The 16689-nt window shown below is 51.7% G+C and overlaps 1 protein-coding gene across 2 annotated transcripts in view; it reads left to right on the top strand.

Moving 5' to 3' along the window:
- The window catches only part of npepl1 (aminopeptidase like 1), a 43886-nt gene that overhangs the window by 26405 nt on the left and 792 nt on the right, over positions 1 to 16689 (top strand). For both annotated transcript variants that reach the window (XM_070895923.1, XM_070895922.1), the window contains exons 7-11: positions 4964 to 5041; positions 11149 to 11249; positions 12391 to 12514; positions 13057 to 13233; positions 14708 to 14818. In XM_070895923.1, coding sequence (XP_070752024.1) covers positions 4964 to 5041; positions 11149 to 11249; positions 12391 to 12514; positions 13057 to 13233; positions 14708 to 14818 — 591 coding nt within the window. The remainder of the gene's footprint in view (positions 1 to 4963; positions 5042 to 11148; positions 11250 to 12390; positions 12515 to 13056; positions 13234 to 14707; positions 14819 to 16689) is intronic.

Raw genomic sequence — 16689 nt, 5'->3', positions numbered from 1 at the left:
CGCGTTCCTCCCCCCCCAACGCGTTCCTCCCCCCCCAACGCGTTCCTCCCCCCCCAACGCGTTCCTCCCCCCCAACGCGTTCCTCCCCCCCCAACGCGTTCCTCCCCCCCCAACGCGTTCCTCCCCCCCCAACGCGTTCCTCCCCCCCCAACGCGTTCCTCCCCCCCCAACGCGTTCCTCCCCCCCCCAACGCGTTCCTCCCCCCCCAACGCGTTCCTCCCCCCCCAACGCGTTCCTCCCCCCCCAACGCGTTCCTCCCCCCCCAACGCGTTCCTCCCCCCCCAACGCGTTCCTCCCCCCCCAACGCGTTCCTCCCCCCCCAACGCGTTCCTCCCCCCCCAACGCGTTCCTCCCCCCCCAACGCGTTCCTCCCCCCCCAACGCGTTCCTCCCCCCCCAACGCGTTCCTCCCCCCCCAACGCGTTCCTCCCCCCCCAACGCGTTCCTCCCCCCCCAACGCGTTCCTCCCCCCCCAACGCGTTCCTCCCCCCCCAACGCGTTCCTCCCCCCCAACGCGTTCCTCCCCCCCCAACGCCTTCCTCCCCCCCAACGCCTTCCTCCCCCCCCAACGCCTTCCTCCCCCCCCAACGCGTTCCTCCCCCCCCAACGCCTTCCTCCCCCCCCAACGCCTTCCTCCCCCCCCAACGCCTTCCTCCCCCCCCAACGCCTTCCTCCCCCCCCAACGCCTTCCTCCCCCCCCAACGCCTTCCTCCCCCCCCAACGCCTTCCTCCCCCCCAACGCCTTCCTCCCCCCCCAACGCCTTCCTCCCCCCCCAACGCGTTCCTCCCCCCCCAACGCGTTCCTCCCCCCCCAACGCGTTCCTCCCCCCCCAACGCGTTCCTCCCCCCCCAACGCGTTCCTCCCCCCCCCAACGCGTTCCTCCCCCCCCCCAACGCGTTCCTCCCCCCCCAAGCGTTCCTCCTCCCCCCCCCCCCCCCCAACATGTTCCACTGAGTTCCTGATTTCTCCCCCTGCCCGCTCCTGACCTCTCTTTCCCCCCAACTCCTGAGTTCTTGACCACCTCTTCTCCCCCTTTCCCCTCCCCCACCCCAAAATAACATTCCAGACCTCCTCCCCCCCCTTCAGAAAGGGGGCATTGTGATTGGGTGACGATTGTTGCAGGTTTATTGGGCATGAAGTGAATAGTGACAGTGTCGTGACTTCCAGATTTCGACAAGTCCAATGAGGTCACTTGCTGCACCGAGCTATCCAAGAAATCAACCAGGTGTCGGGGGAGGGAGCGAGAGTGTGGTGTAGTGGGGGCAGGGCTCGAGTTGAAAGACCATGATCCCCTCACTGCCCCCCCCCGATCCCCTCACTGCCCCCCCCGATCCCCTCACTGCCCCCCCCGATCCCCCTCACTGCCCCCCCCGATCCCCTCACTGCCCCCCCCGATCCCCTCACTGCCCCCCCCGATCCCCTCACTGCCCCCCCCGATCCCCTCACTGCCCCCCCCGATCCCCTCACTGCCCCCCCCGATCCCCTCACTGCCCCCCCCGATCCCCTCACTGCCCCCCCCGATCCCCTCACTGCCCCCCCCGATCCCCTCACTGCCCCCCCCGATCCCCTCACTGCCCCCCCCGATCCCCTCACTGCCCCCCCCGATCCCCTCACTGCCCCCCCCGATCCCCTCACTGCCCCCCCCGATCCCCTCACTGCCCCCCCCGATCCCCTCACTGCCCCCCCCGATCCCCTCACTGCCCCCCCCCGATCCCCTCACTGCCCCCCCCCGATCCCCTCACTGCCCCCCCCGATCCCCTCACTGCCCCCCCCGATCCCCTCACTGCCCCCCCCGATCCCCTCACTGCCCCCCCCGATCCCCTCACTGCCCCCCCCGATCCCCTCACTGCCCCCCCCGATCCCCTCACTGCCCCCCCCGATCCCCTCACTGCCCCCCCCGATCCCCTCACTGCCCCCCCCGATCCCCTCACTGCCCCCCCCGATCCCCTCACTGCCCCCCCGATCCCCTCACTGCCCCACCCGATCCCCTCACTGCCCCCCCCGATCCCCTCACTGCCCCCCCCGATCCCCTCACTGCCCCCCCCGATCCCCTCACTGCCCCCCCCGATCCCCTCACTGCCCCCCCCGATCCCCTCACTGCCCCCCCCGATCCCCTCACTGCCCCCCCCGATCCCCTCACTGCCCCCCCCGATCCCCTCACTGCCCCCCCCGATCCCCTCACTGCCCCCCCCGATCCCCTCACTGCCCCCCCCGATCCCCTCACTGCCCCCCCAGATCCCCTCACTGCCCCCCCCCGATCCCCTCACTGCCCCCCCCGATCCCCTCACTGCCCCCCCCGATCCCCTCACTGCCCCCCCCGATCCCCTCACTGCCCCCCCCGATCCCCTCACTGCCCCCCCCGATCCCCTCACTGCCCCCCCCCGATCCCCTCACTGCCCCCCCGATCCCCTCACTGCCCCCCCCGATCCCCTCACTGCCCCCCCCGATCCCCTCACTGCCCCCCCGATCCCCTCACTGCCCCCCCCGATCCCCTCACTGCCCCCCCGATCCCCTCACTGCCCCCCCCGATCCCCTCACTGCCCCCCCCGATCCCCTCACTGCCCCCCCCGATCCCCTCACTGCCCCCCCCGATCCCCTCACTGCCCCCCCCGATCCCCTCACTGCCCCCCCCGATCCCCTCACTGCCCCCCCCGATCCCCTCACTGCCCCCCCCGATCCCCTCACTGCCCCCCCCGATCCCCTCACTGCCCCCCCCCGATCCCCTCACTGCCCCCCCCGATCCCCTCACTGCCCCCCCCGATCCCCTCACTGCCCCCCCCGATCCCCTCACTGCCCCCCCCGATCCCCTCACTGCCCCCCCCGATCCCCTCACTGCCCCCCCCGATCCCCTCACTGCCCCCCCCGATCCCCTCACTGCCCCCCCGATCCCCTCACTGCCCCCCCCGATCCCCTCACTGCCCCCCCCGATCCCCTCACTGCCCCCCCCGATCCCCTCACTGCCCCCCCCCGATCCCCTCACTGCCCCCCCCGATCCCCTCACTGCCCCCCCGATCCCCTCACTACCCCCCCGATCCCCTGGGAACCAGTGCTTCCCACTCTGACTGTTGAGATGCACAATTCGTGCACATTGCTAATTCCCATTTCTCAGATACACGTGTAAAGCTGGGTATGGACCGGCCTGCTGGTATTCCTGTCCTGAGAGTCCCATCCAGGAGCAGGAGCAGTGGGTCTCCATCAGTTGATTATTTAGAGTGAGGATCTCCACTTGAGAGGATCTTCACCCAACAGGTATTGTGTGCCGACAGCCCGATCCCGGCTCCCTGATGATTGGCTGAGATTTGTGATACTTCTGTATTTGGTGCTGCTCTGTCCCGTTCTCCCAGATATCTTTAGTAAATCAGGGCCCAAAGCAACTTTCAACTTATACACTGCATTCCTTTTGAATCAATCATCATCATAGGCGGTCCCTTGAAACGAGGATGACTTGCTTCCACGCCAAAAAAGGATGAGTTCACAGGTGTTTCAGTGAAGTACCCGAACTACATCCTGAAGGGTGGAAGATGCCTGTGTGATTTTTTTTTAACATGGTGGCCGTTGAACACCAGCCACCACACGGGCTTGATAGAGCTAGTTCTTGGTCCAGTGGCAAGAGTTACCCAGGACGACTGGAGACCAGCTCTGCTGCACGGACCAAGTGTGCACACATATCGCAGTGTGGGCTGGCCCGTGCTGCCCCTGGGCCCGAACTCCTTTTATGAAGGCCTCCACGCTGCTCCCGGGCCACCGCTCACCTCCGCTCCTTTTATGGTGTTCTCACGCAGGCCGGGGCCGTAAAAGGAGCGGAGACATACAAAGTGCATGTCGATCCCCATCACTCATTCTCGGTTCTAGAAATATCAGGTTTGTAAATTGCCCTTTGAACCATTTCCCAGGTGAAGTGATGTCACTGTCCCCTTTCCTCATTACCCCAGTAATCTCTTTTTTTTCTGCTGCCTTGCTACAGCTGTAAAAAGCAGGCCAGTCTGTCCTCAGTGCTGTTAATGTTAGTCTTACTGTGTGCAATGATTGCTGTCCATCCCCCATTCATTATTGCCAAGATGGAGTCAGCTGCCATGTGCATATTACATATGCGAGACGACAGAACTCGCCCATTGCAGTTAAGAGGACGGGTAAAGGCAGCTTGTAATCGTGCCTTTTGTTTCTATACCCCTGGTTGACTCGGGTGAAATAGGCTTTGGTTGTAAATCAGGGCAATGTTCTTGGTTGATCAAGCACATAAATGGCTGCAAGTCTGTTCTATCAGTACCCTGGATAAGATCTAAAACACTAGACGATCTCCCGTAGCATTAAACACGGAGTCGGGATCAAATGTAGCCATCCGCTTTCAGGGGGGTTAGAGGGCAGGGGCTAATTGGACCAAAATGCGCAGATGAAATTAAGCCCCCATTTTAAACCTGTACATTCTGTCTTTACATTTATATTTCCATTGTAAATTCCTATGTCCACATTTATAATGGAAACTCCCTTTGTAAACTTGTCACACTGAAATTGCACAGAGAGAATGTGCCGCACTGATACCAGAACATGAGAAACTTTACATCGTTGTGAGGCTGAGGAATTCACTTTCAGCATTCGTGGTTGGGGCAGAAAATATGTCAACATTCAATATTAGTTTAAAAAGGGCGACAAAGGAAAAGGGGCTAAAGGGATCTGGGACTGGGTGGTTAAGTGGGATTAGGACTGTTTTATTGCATGGTGGGTAATTGCCAACACTGACTGGTCCGAATGGCTTGTTTCTGTGGGGTAACTTTTATGTACTTCGACCTGTTGTGCTGCAGTTGCACCCGCCTGCCAGTGGTGGCACTGCAGCACCTCCGTTGAGGGAGAAGGGTATGATTACAGCAGGATGGGTTTACATGGGCAGTTTCCATTTTAAACATGGGTAGAAGAGTAGGAGGTACACATAGACGCAAGATTTTTAATTATACGTATTCTTTTGTAGACCACCATGCCGGGAATGAAGAGAGATTGTGGAGGAGCAGCGGCTATTCTTGGAGCTTTTAAGGCCACTGTGAAACAAGTGAGTGTTCCCGAGTTGACTTGTTTTTGCTGTACTTGCGTTTTGCCACAGGCAATCTGAGGTTCCCTGTGATTCTTGCAGGGTACCGGCCTGCCACATTATGCTAATACGAAGGAATCAAAGGAGAACTGATCTTCCAACATGATTGCAGCCAACGTCCTTCATCACAGAGCATTGACTGGCACAGTAACTGGCCAGCTGGCCTGTATTCTGTGGCAGAGAGCTAGGGTTCTTTTTACACTCCCATCATCATCACAGGCGGACCCTCGAACGAGGGTGACTTGCTTCCACATGAGTTCATAGATGTTTCACTGAAGGACCCGATGTTCCAGTCCTGAACTCCAATTGAAGGGATGGAAGATGCCTGCACATGGATTTTTTTAATGTGTGGTGACCGTTGCACATCAGCTACCACACGGGCTTGACAGAGCTAGGCCTTTATCCAGTGACAAGGGTTAACCAGGACGACTGAGACCTGCTCTGCTGCACAGACCTAGTGCGCACACATATCGCAGTGTGGGCTGGCCCGTGCTGGCCCTGGACCCTCGGCCCCGTGCCCTCATTCGCCGCTCCTCTGCCACGATCTCTCACCGCTCCTCTGCCACGATCTCTCACCGCTCCTCTGCCACAAACATTCGCTGCATCTCTGCCACGATCTCTTGCCGCTCCTCCGCCACAATCCCTCACCGCTCCTCCGCCACAAAAACACTCGCTGCACCTCCACCTTTTACACTACTACTGCAGTGTCAGTGCAAAGGTAGTTTCACTTTGCCCCGGCTGCAGCTTGAAACCAGAGGCGGAGCACGCTCTGGCACTGAAAGAAAGCTGAATGAGACTCTGAGGAGAGAGCCTCACTTTGCTGCACTGCGGAGTCGATTTGGGCCTTCCCACCTGGTTTAGCCTCATGTGAATAATGAAGGACAGGAAAAGACCCTCTTGGCCAATCCCGCCTGTCCCACACAATTGCCATACCTTATACATCATAATACATATACTCCCCACCCCGCCCAAAACCACATGATCTCTTGGGAGCGGCAAAAGACCAGATTAAAAACCCAAGCTAATCTAGGGGGGAAAAAATCTGGGGAATTCCTCTTTGAACCCTTAGGCGATCAAGGGGTCCAGGAAATCACACTGGCTTTGATTAGTGTTGTGCAGTACCAACCTTGTGTATGCAGTTTCAGTTTCACATCATGTTAAAGCTTTGTGGTATATGTGTCAGCTGGGGCTCAGTGGGTAGCCCTCTCGCCTCTGAGTCAGAAGGTTGTGGGTTCAACTTCAGGGACTTGAGCACATAAATCTAGGCTGACACTTAAGTGCAGTGCTGAGGGAACGCTGCACTGTCGGAGGGCCATCTTACGTATGTGATGTTAAACCGAGGCCCCGTCTGTGCACTCAGGTGAACGTAAAAGATCCCATGGCACTATTTCGAAGAAGAGCAGGGGAGTTATCCCCGGTGTCCTGGCCAATATTTATTCCTCAATCAACATAAAAAAACAGAATATCTGGTTATTATCACATCGCTGTTTGTGGGAGCTTGCTGTGTGCAAATTGTCTGCCTTGTTTCCCACATTACAACGGTGACTACACTCCAAAAGTACTTCATTGGCTGTAAAGCGCTTTGAGGTGTCCGGTGGTCGTGAAAGACGCGATATAAGTCCAAGTCTGTCTTTTTTTTCTTAATGTTTGCTGACGATACAAAGATGAGAGGAAAAGCAATGTGTGAGGAGGACACACAAAATCTGCAAAAGGACACAGACAGGCTAAGTGAGTGGACAAAAATTTGGCAGATGGATTATAATGTTGGAAAGAGTGAGGTCATGCACTTTGGCAGAAAAAAATCGAAGAATAAGTTATTATTTAAATGAAGAAAGATCGCAAAGTGCCGCAGTACAGCGGGACCTGGAGGCACTTGTGCATGAAGCACAAAAGGATAGTATGCAGGTACAGCAAGTAATCAAGAAGGCCAATGGAATCGTGGCCTTTATTGCAAAGGTGATGGAGTATAAAAGCAGGGAAGTCTTGCTACAGCTATACAGGGTATTGGTGAGGCCAGACCTGGAATACTGTGTGCAGTTTTGGTTTCCATATTTACGAAAGATATACTTGCTTTGGATGCAGTTCAGAGAAGGTTCACTAGGTTAATTCCAGAGATGAGGGGGTTGACGTATGAGGAAAGGTCGAGTAGGTTGGGCCTCTATTCATTGGAATTCAGAAGAATGAGAAACGTATAAGATTATGAGGAGGCTTGACGAGGTGGATGCAGAGAGGATGTTTCCACTGATGGGGGAGACTAGAACTAGAGGGCATTATCTTAGAATAAAGGGCCACCCATTTAAAACAGAGATGAGAAATTTCTTCTCCCAGAAGGTTGTAAATTTGAGGAATTCGCTGCCTCAGAGAGCTGTGGAAGCTGGAACATTGAATAAATTTAAGGCAGTTTCTTAAATGATAAGGGGTTATGGGGAGTGGGTGGGGAAGTGGAGCTGAGTCCATGATCAGATCAGCCATGATCTTATTGACTAGCGGAGCAGGCTCGAGAGGCTGTATGGCCTACTCCTGCGTCTATTTCTTATGTTCTTATATACTGAAGAAGATTCCCAGCTGTCCTTCTCGTTCTATTTTCCTTCAGAGTTTCCAGCATTGCAACAACTGGTTCACAGACTTGAGGGATTTGAATGAGTGCACATGGCTGAAATGACAGGCTCTCTTACTCCCTTAATTGCACCCATGTGGAGATTACACACTGTCAGGATGTGTTCGTTTGATGAGGAATCCTGGCGCTCATTCCAACTGCAAGCTGGGACGGGTTCTCGACTCTTTCTTCACAAGTTGAGTTTTACTTGAACAAAACTTGCCTGCCCCCCGGTCAGCCCAATGAGTCACCAGGAATCCAGTGGCTTGGCAAATCAGCTGTATAAACTGCGTCTGCCCAAGGTGGGCAAGAACAGTGTACAGGCAATAGCAAAAATAGAATATGATTGCCAAGTGGGCAAGTGCATCATTCAGCGTAACACGAAGCCATACAGACGCAGGCGGCTCCAGGTTTGATCCCTGAGAGGAAATTTCCTGTACAGGGAAAATGACCGGCCTGTCTCTACAATCCCAGGTTAATTACAGATGAAGGAGGCCATTCAGCCTATCTCAGTTCATCCATCCAGAATGCAGCATCCAGTTGGTTTTTAAATTATTCCAGGTTTTAGCCTCCACGCTATCCAATTGTCCAGTTCTAGAATTGATTACTCTGTGTGAAAACAACTTCCTGATACAAGGTGGAGATAGACAGATTTTTCAACAATAAGGGAGTCGAAGGTTACGGGGAGCGGGCGGGGAAGTGGAGTTGAGGCCAGGATCAGATCAGCCATGATATTGAATGGTGGAGCAGGCTCGAGGGGCCAAATCGCCTCCTCCTGCTCCTATTTCTTACGTTCTAATATCAGTCCTAAATTTTTCTTTCACCTTGTTTGAGCTTGTGTCCTCTTGCTGAACTCTCTCAGTTAATGAAAAGTAATTTTCTGATTTATCTCTTCCATTTCATTTGCAATCTTTTATATCTTTATAAGACCACACCTCATTCAAGGATTGAAACTCCAAAAGTCTCTCCCGTCTTTCCTCATTAATCAGCCCCCTGACACCAGTGATCAGCCTTGTGGCTCCTCTCTGCACTGCCTCCGATCTTGAATGGCTCCCGTGAGTCTCAGTGACCAGAACTGGGTCCAGTACTCCAGGTGCTGTCTGAGCAGGGCACAGTACAGTTGCATTGTGACTTTCTCTGACTTGTATTCCACTGTTTTGATTGTTGACTGCATTGGTTGGACATGTTGAGCACCAAATCCACTCAGACTCCTAAGTCTTTTTCAGCTTTGTCCTTAGCAATTTCAGCAGCATCCATGGAGTATGTGAGTTGCTCAATTTCTCTCCCTGTGTGTAGTATTTTTACATTGGCCTTATTAAATTTCACCTGCCATTGTTCTGGGCAGTTAGATATTTTCTCCAACTCATTCGATAATATCTGAGCTGCCTCCTCCAATTCAACTAACCAGTCTACTTTGATATCATTGGCAAATTGGATGGCTTTGCATTTGGCTTGAGTACAAGTCATTGAGAAACAGTAGGGGTCCCAACACCAAACCCTGGGGCACCCCATTCAATGCTATCCCTCACTCTGTAGTAACTCCTCCAACAAGTATGCGGTATTTTATATCCTACAGCTAATTTCTTACCCATGCCCAAATTGTACCCTGAATCCGCACAGGCTTGAGCCTAACTAATAACCGTTCATGTGGAACTTTGTGAAACATCCTCCCTGTTCTCACTTGGTATTCTGAGGTAAGTACTATCTATTCCTTTTATTGCTTTTGAAACCTTTTAACCTGTTGAAGATTTGCAACTTATTGATATCAGCCATTAATTGTGCCTCCGCCAACTCTATTCACAGAGGGCATCTTGCACATATCTTCCCTGGTAAATATTTACAGGAAGTAGTCATTCAAAATATTTGTGCTCATCCTTTATTTTGAGCACAAAAACCTTTTATGGTGATTATCTATTTGACTACCCTACTGAAAGAAATTGCTGTCGTGTTGTCTGCCCGCATCTATGCTTTTGCTGTGCATCTTTCTTGCCTCTCTGATCACCCATTTAACATATTTCTGCACTTTTTTTACATTCAGCTAGTGAATCCCATCTCCTTTCTCTCAATAGGATTTGTCTTGATAGTTTTAATAATGCATTTTGGGTCACAGCTGCTTAGACTGTTGGTTTTAGGCGTGTATTTATCGTATATGCTCAACATTATGTCTTTAAAAGTGTTCCACGTGTCTTCTGCTGAAGTGTTGTTGAACAACCTCCCTCAGTCATTTGCTTAACTTGTTCTCTCATTTCATTGAAATGAGCTCTTTATAAATTACACTCCTAGTCTTGATATTTCAGAATCTCATATAATGTTGAACTTAATCGCTCTGTGGTTCTGACCCCCAATGCTACCACAACTGCCATTTGCTACATGTTGTCTGAGTTGTATACGAAGACTAACTCAGAATGGGCACTACCTTTTGTGGCTTCTCTGACGCACTGGGTCATGAAGTAATTGTGTATCACACATATCAGCTCTGACTCTAAATCACTTGGGTCTTTCCCAACTTATTAAGTTGACTGAAGTTGCCCATCAAAATAACTTTCCAGCTGTCAAATACACATCCTATGTCTTTGTAGAGTGAACTGTCGCCCTGCTAATGCAGCCCTGGATGTCTATAAGCACACCCCTAGTGTTAGCTCAGATTCTCTTGTATTAGAGATTTCTAACCAGAACAGTTTGTTGTGTAGCTTTTTACCTACCAGAGGGATGACTTCATTTCTCACTGACCTACAATGGCTCCCGGTTAAACAACGCCTCAATTTCAAAATTCTCATCTTTATTTTCAAATCCCTCCATGGTCTTGCCCCTCCCTATCTCTGTCATTTCCTCCAGCCCCACAAACCCCCCCCCCCCAGATGTCTGCGCTCTTCTAATTCTGCCCTCCTGAGCATCCCTGATTGTACTCGCTCAACCATTGGTGGCCGTGCCTTCTGTTGTCTAGGCCCCAAGCTCTGGAACTCCCTCCCTAAACCCCTCTACCTCTCTTTCCTCCTTCAAGACGCTCCTTAAACTCTACCTCTTTGACTAAGCTGTGCTAATTTCTACTTATGCAGCTCAGTGTCAAATTTTTATTGCATAACACTCCTGTGAAGCGCCTTGGGACGTTTTACTATGTTAAAGGCGCTATATGAATGCAAGTTGTTATTTATCTCCCACTTGTCCCTGACACACATACCTACACCATCTTCACATTTCTGGATGTTGTAAACCCTGAATGTTGGAGTTGACTAGTTTCTGATACATCAACGACATCATAGTTGCTTGTTGCTACAATAGCCTCCAGTCGCAACACCTTTCATATATATACAAACCTTATTACAGGTTTACCTCCTTTCATGGATCCCAGTGCCTGCTCTTTCCTGGTCCCTGCTTTCAATGGGGATAACGTGCTCTGCTGCCAGCACAAGAATCAGAAAAAACATTTGCAGTGTGCGGTGCAGTTACAGCGATGTCCTGTTTGTGTTTTCAGGGTTTTAAGGACAATTTGCACGCTGTGTTCTGCCTGGCTGAGAATGCTGTTGGGCCCAGAGCGACCAGACCCGACGATATTCATCAGATGTACTCTGGAAAGTAAGACCGCGCAGACAATACGGTGCGAACCTTCAGCAGTGCGGACTGCAGTGGTGAAAATGTGCACTTGATTCATTGTGGGTGAAGTATTTTATGAGAGATGGAGTATTTTCAGGCAATTTTCAAGCGAAATATCCCATGGGCAGATAAAGAAAGGCTCGGTTTTATATATAGCAACTCTTCACTCCTCCCAGAAGCTTCCCATGCGATAAAACAATTTGTTTTACAATGTAGTGACTTGTGTATATAAAGATAAAGAGCAATGAGAACAATGGCATTAGAAACATAGAAAATAGGAGCAGTAGTAGGCCATTCGGCCCTTCGAGCCTGCACCGCCATTCAGTATGATCACGGCTGATCCTCTATCTCAACACCATATTCCCGCTTTCTCCTCATACCCGTTGATTCACTTTCACGATGTCGTTCGGGACCTGGAATATTAGGTCCTTCATTGATACACCTGTGAACTCATCCCTTTTTGGTGTGGAAGCAAGTCATCCTCGCTTCCAGGGACTGCCTATGATGATGATTGATGCCCTTTGTGTCGAGAAATCTATCTCTCCCTCTTAAATACATTGTGACTTGGCCTCCACAGGCTTCTGTGGTAGAGAATTCCACAGGTTCGCCACCCTCTGAGTGAAAAAGTTTCTCCTCATCTCGGTCCTAAATTTCCTAGTTTATTTTTTCATAACAGTATTGGTCGAGGGAGGGATGGTGACCAAGACATTGCTCTTCCAGGAGTACCATGAGTTCTTTTAACATTCACCACAAACAGTCCGGCCCTCGGTTTCATGTCACATCCGAAAGGCGGCATGCCAGCCTAGATTATGCTGGACAGAGAGACCCTGGGGCAAAGTGACAGAGGCAGCACTCTGGGCTGCAGTGACTCAGTGCGGGCAATCCTGGTCGAGAAGGGATCTCTAATGACTGTGTGTTTGAGTACACATGCTTCATATGTTGCTGATTAATCGTAGTTGCATAACTTGAAAGAACTTGTAAAATGTATATTTATTTACCGTGATCCATGTGACCCTCCCCCGTAATACGGGGGCTCGCTGCTCACCTGTACCATTCCAATACCACGTCTATTAATCCCTGTCCGAATGTATTTGTTTAACTGCTGGTGTTGTCTTCTGTACAGGACGGTTGAGATTAACAATACTGATGCTGAGGGCCGCTTGGTGCTGGCGGACGGAGTCGCTTACGCATCTAAGGATCTGGGGGCAGACATCATCCTCGATATGGCTACATTGACTGGAGCACAGGTATACAGATACTGGGGGGCTGGTAGGGGGCAAGAGGTGGATGTGTGCAGGAGGTTTAATTGCTTCGGGACCCTGATTTCACCACATGTTCTTAGCAGTAGTCTGGCAATGACAATGGACGTAACTCGCAGAGACTGGAAAAACTTCTTCTTCCCTCTTTTCCTCCACACCCCCCAATTGTTCCCCCAAATTCTCTCTCTCCCCAACTCCCCATCCTTCCTGACAATAGGGACACTTGCTAGAGTGCAGTTCCACAGCTGAACTTTGTGTATCAACCGTGTGTGTGTGTAAATGGGCTGTTTGACCGTGAGGCTGTCACTGCTGAGCCTGACCCCATACACACCCATATATACACGCGCCCATATACACCCGCCCGCGCACGCGCACCAATCACACACATCACTCATTCCATCCCCCCCCTCCCCGGCACACCCCCACCCCACACAGACCAACCACGATGTCTGCAGTATGTTAGACAGTGAGAGTCAGGGTACCTGATTGGCTGGGGAGTGGTATAATTGGGATTGATCCTTTCTGTGCAGGGTATATCTACAGGGAAGTACCATGCTGCCGTCCTGTGCAACACTGAAGAGTGGGAGATGGCCTGTGTTAAGGCTGGCCGGAGTAGCGGCGACCTCGCCCATCCTCTTGTCTACTGCCCCGAACTCCACTTCAGTGAGTTCACCTCCGCCATGGCTGATATGAAGAACTCCGTTGCTGTAAGTATATAACGGGTTGGTGGGGACTGTGTGCTCTGTGAGTGGGAGGCAGTGGGATCGTGCTCCTCATTCCCCTCGGTTTTACTTCTCATATCAGATATTGGAGAGAAGGGCCCATTGTATAATTTTGCACCGCGCTGGGCAAATTTGTATTTCTATAGCGCCTTTCACAACCTCAGGACGTCCCGAAGTGCAATACAGCCAATGAAGTACTTTTAGAGTGTCATCATCATCATAGGCGGTCCCTCAAAACGAGGATGACTTACTTCTACACCAAAAAAGGATGAGTTCACAGATGTTTCAAAATCTAATATTCCAGGTCCTGAACTTTTTAACGTGTGATGACCGTTGCACACCAGCCACCACACGGGCTCGACAGAGCGAGGTCTTGGTCCAGTGACAAGGATTACCCAAGACAACTGGAGACCTGCTCTGCTGCACAGACCCAGTGCGCACAGATATCGCAGTATGGGCTGGCCCGTGCTGCCCCTGGCCCCGAACTCACGCCTCCCCTGGCCCCGATCACAATCTCTCACAGCTCCTGCTGTACCTGCCCGTGCTCCAATCACCAACCTGGATCTTGCTGACGTCACTCTTCGCTGCCGTTGCTCTCCTGCACCAGCTCGCACTGTACCTTGTAGTGGCCCCCACGCTGCTCCCAGGCCGCCGCTCGCTGCTCTTTTTATGGCCCCGTCCTGCTGCTGATGGTTTCTTGCAGGTCGGGGTCAAGTTACGCACAGCAAGCTCCCATAAACAACAATGAGATAATGACCAGATAATCTGTTTGTTATGTTGATTGAGGGATAAATATTGACCAGGATGCTGGGGATAACTCCCCTGCTCTTCTTCGAAATAGGGCCATGGGATCTTTTACGTTCACCTGAGAGCAGACAGGGCCTCGGTTTAACGTCTCATCCGAATGCCAAGCTTACAGAGAACATTGGTTGCAATGCTCTGTCCCTTGCATGCAATTTTAAATTGAGCTCGTCACTACGTGGGCCATATCTTCTACTTGCTGGGTCCGCTGCTCCCACACCATCAGCAGAGTTCCCTGTAGCTGGTCATAAAGGGATGCTCGGAACAACGTCGGTCTAACTCCCCTCTTTGCTTCTTTCCCCCTCTTCCCCCACCCTGCCTCCCCAACACCACAGCTGAGTGTCCTCACCCTTTCGCTCAGCGCTCTGGGTTCATCTGCACTCTGAGTGCTGGTCCCCCAACATTCAGCCCATCACCAGTCCTGTTGTTTGGATGAGACCGTTTTTGGCAAGAGGCAACATCAATGCGGATCCACCATTGACTTGAATTTACACCGTGTGCTTGTGGAGAAATTTGTGGGAGGTAGATCATCCTGCTGCATTCTCCTGCCTGAGGGAGAGCGGGGCTGGGCAGCAGCAGCGAGGAGGGAAAAGGAGGCACGATTAACTCTGTCCCTGGTTCTCCAGTTCACTTCTCTCTCACTCTCTCTCTCTTTCAGGATCGTGACAATGCTCAAAGTTCCTGTGCGGGCCTCTTTATTGGTGCCCACATTGGATTCGATTGGCCAGGAGTGTGGGTCCATGTGGACATTGCTTCGCCTGTACACACAGTGAGTACATGAAACAGCTTTAGTAACACTGTGTGTCTGAGAGTGGGGCGAGTTTGTGTGTGTGTGTTGAGAGGACAGGGTGGGGTAGGGGAAAGATGTGTGTGGGTGTAGTAGCGAGGGAAGCAGACAGTGAGTGTGTGGGTGAGGGAGAGTGTGGGGGAAGGGAAGAATTTGAGGCTGTGGATGAAGAACTTGAGGAATAGTTTGGGAGTGTGAGCTGAAAAGTGTTGTTTGTAATCAGCAAATAAAGTTATGTGAACCTACAGCATACTGTGCTCAGTAACGAGAGCCTGAGGGTGGAGATTAAAAAAATACTTGGATTTATATAGCGCCTTTCATGACCACCGATGTCTCAAAGCGCTTTACAACCACTTTTGGAGTGTAGTCACTGTTGTAATGTGGGAATCAGGACAGCCAATTTGCGCACAAGCAAGCTCCCACAAACAGCAATGTGGTGATAACCAGATAAATGTCTCTAGTTGTTTCAGTTTCAAGGTGTTGCAATGTTTAATTAATTTAAGTTAAGTTGGTAAAGATCTACTGTGATTACTGGGATGATGAATACAGGAAACTGCTCGATTGAGAATGGGTCCGTGCTGTGTTAGTCTGCAGCCTGCCACCTCTCCCAAGTATTAAAGGTCTTTGTTTGTAGGCAGGTGGGAGAGTGATGGAACTAAAACAACTTGGGGCTTTGTCATTTCTGTAATTAACTGAACTAATAACATAGCAGCTGGGAATGTGGTGTGCTCCCTCTGACCAGTCGTGTCTCGTCCATGTTTCCGTTTTCAGCATTGTCGCCCTCACTCCGAGTTGCAAAAATAAATATTTCCTGCCGCTTCAGATCATGCCCCTGCAGCAATTCATCTCAATAACTCCGTGCTGTTTCTCTGTAAATTTAGTATTTTTCGCCTTTTTGTTGCCGTGTTTGCATCTCTTTGTCCTCTATATCTCCTGCATGATCTCTCCCTCGTTCACTGCCTCGCTTTCTGTGTGTGTGTGTGTATTTGTATCTCTTTCCGTTTGACTCACAACACACTTCACTTCAAACTTTTGTGACAAACGATGTTTATTCGCCCGATAAATTTTAGTGCCTGTAAAAGTGAGATGCATTGTTGGGAGTGGAATACATGCCATTTTGGAAACCCAGTGATGTCATTAAGAACTCCCAGCACGGGTTGGATGCAAAGTGAAGCTCCCTCTATACTGTCCTATCAAACACTCCCAGGGCAGGTACAGCACGGGGTTAGATCATCATCATCATAGGCAGTCCCTTGGAATCGAGAAGGACTTGCTTCCGCTCTAAAAGTGAGTTCTCAGATGGCTGAACAGTCCAATACGGGAATTACAGTCTCTGTCACAGGTGGGGCAGATAGTGGTTGAAGGGCGGGTGGGGAGCCTGGTTTGCCGCACGTTCTTTCCGCAGCCTGCACTTGTTTTCTGCATGTTCTCGGCGACGAGACTCTAGGTGCTTGCGTCAGATACAGAGCAAAGCTCCTACACTCTCCCAAGGTGTCTCAATCCAAAGCTCAGGAGACTGCTCCCTACAGCAGCCGATGAGAACACCGACCGGTGCCATGTACAGTCAGAGGGAGGTTGTCAGGTTAGTGCTGGATCTGTGGGCCCATGTCCACTAGGTGCTGTGTGGAGACAGTTCAAACTCATTAATGGGCTTGTACAGCAAGCTAGAAATGGAGATATTATGGGTGGATTGAAACCTGATTATCGGAGATGGAAGAAAAGCCCAGTGTCTGGTCACTGTAGTATCTAACCCACCTTTGAATCCCTCAACGGTTCAAATTGCATCATTTCCATTGCTGCCAGATGCCGGGGGCTAATTCTTATTGATGAAAACGTGTAACGGTTGTTAAAAT

This window comes from Pristiophorus japonicus, chromosome 12 (genome assembly GCF_044704955.1).
Source record: "Pristiophorus japonicus isolate sPriJap1 chromosome 12, sPriJap1.hap1, whole genome shotgun sequence".
Taxonomy (NCBI): Eukaryota; Metazoa; Chordata; class Chondrichthyes; family Pristiophoridae; genus Pristiophorus; species Pristiophorus japonicus.
This window is presented reverse-complemented; position numbering and strand designations above follow the sequence as displayed.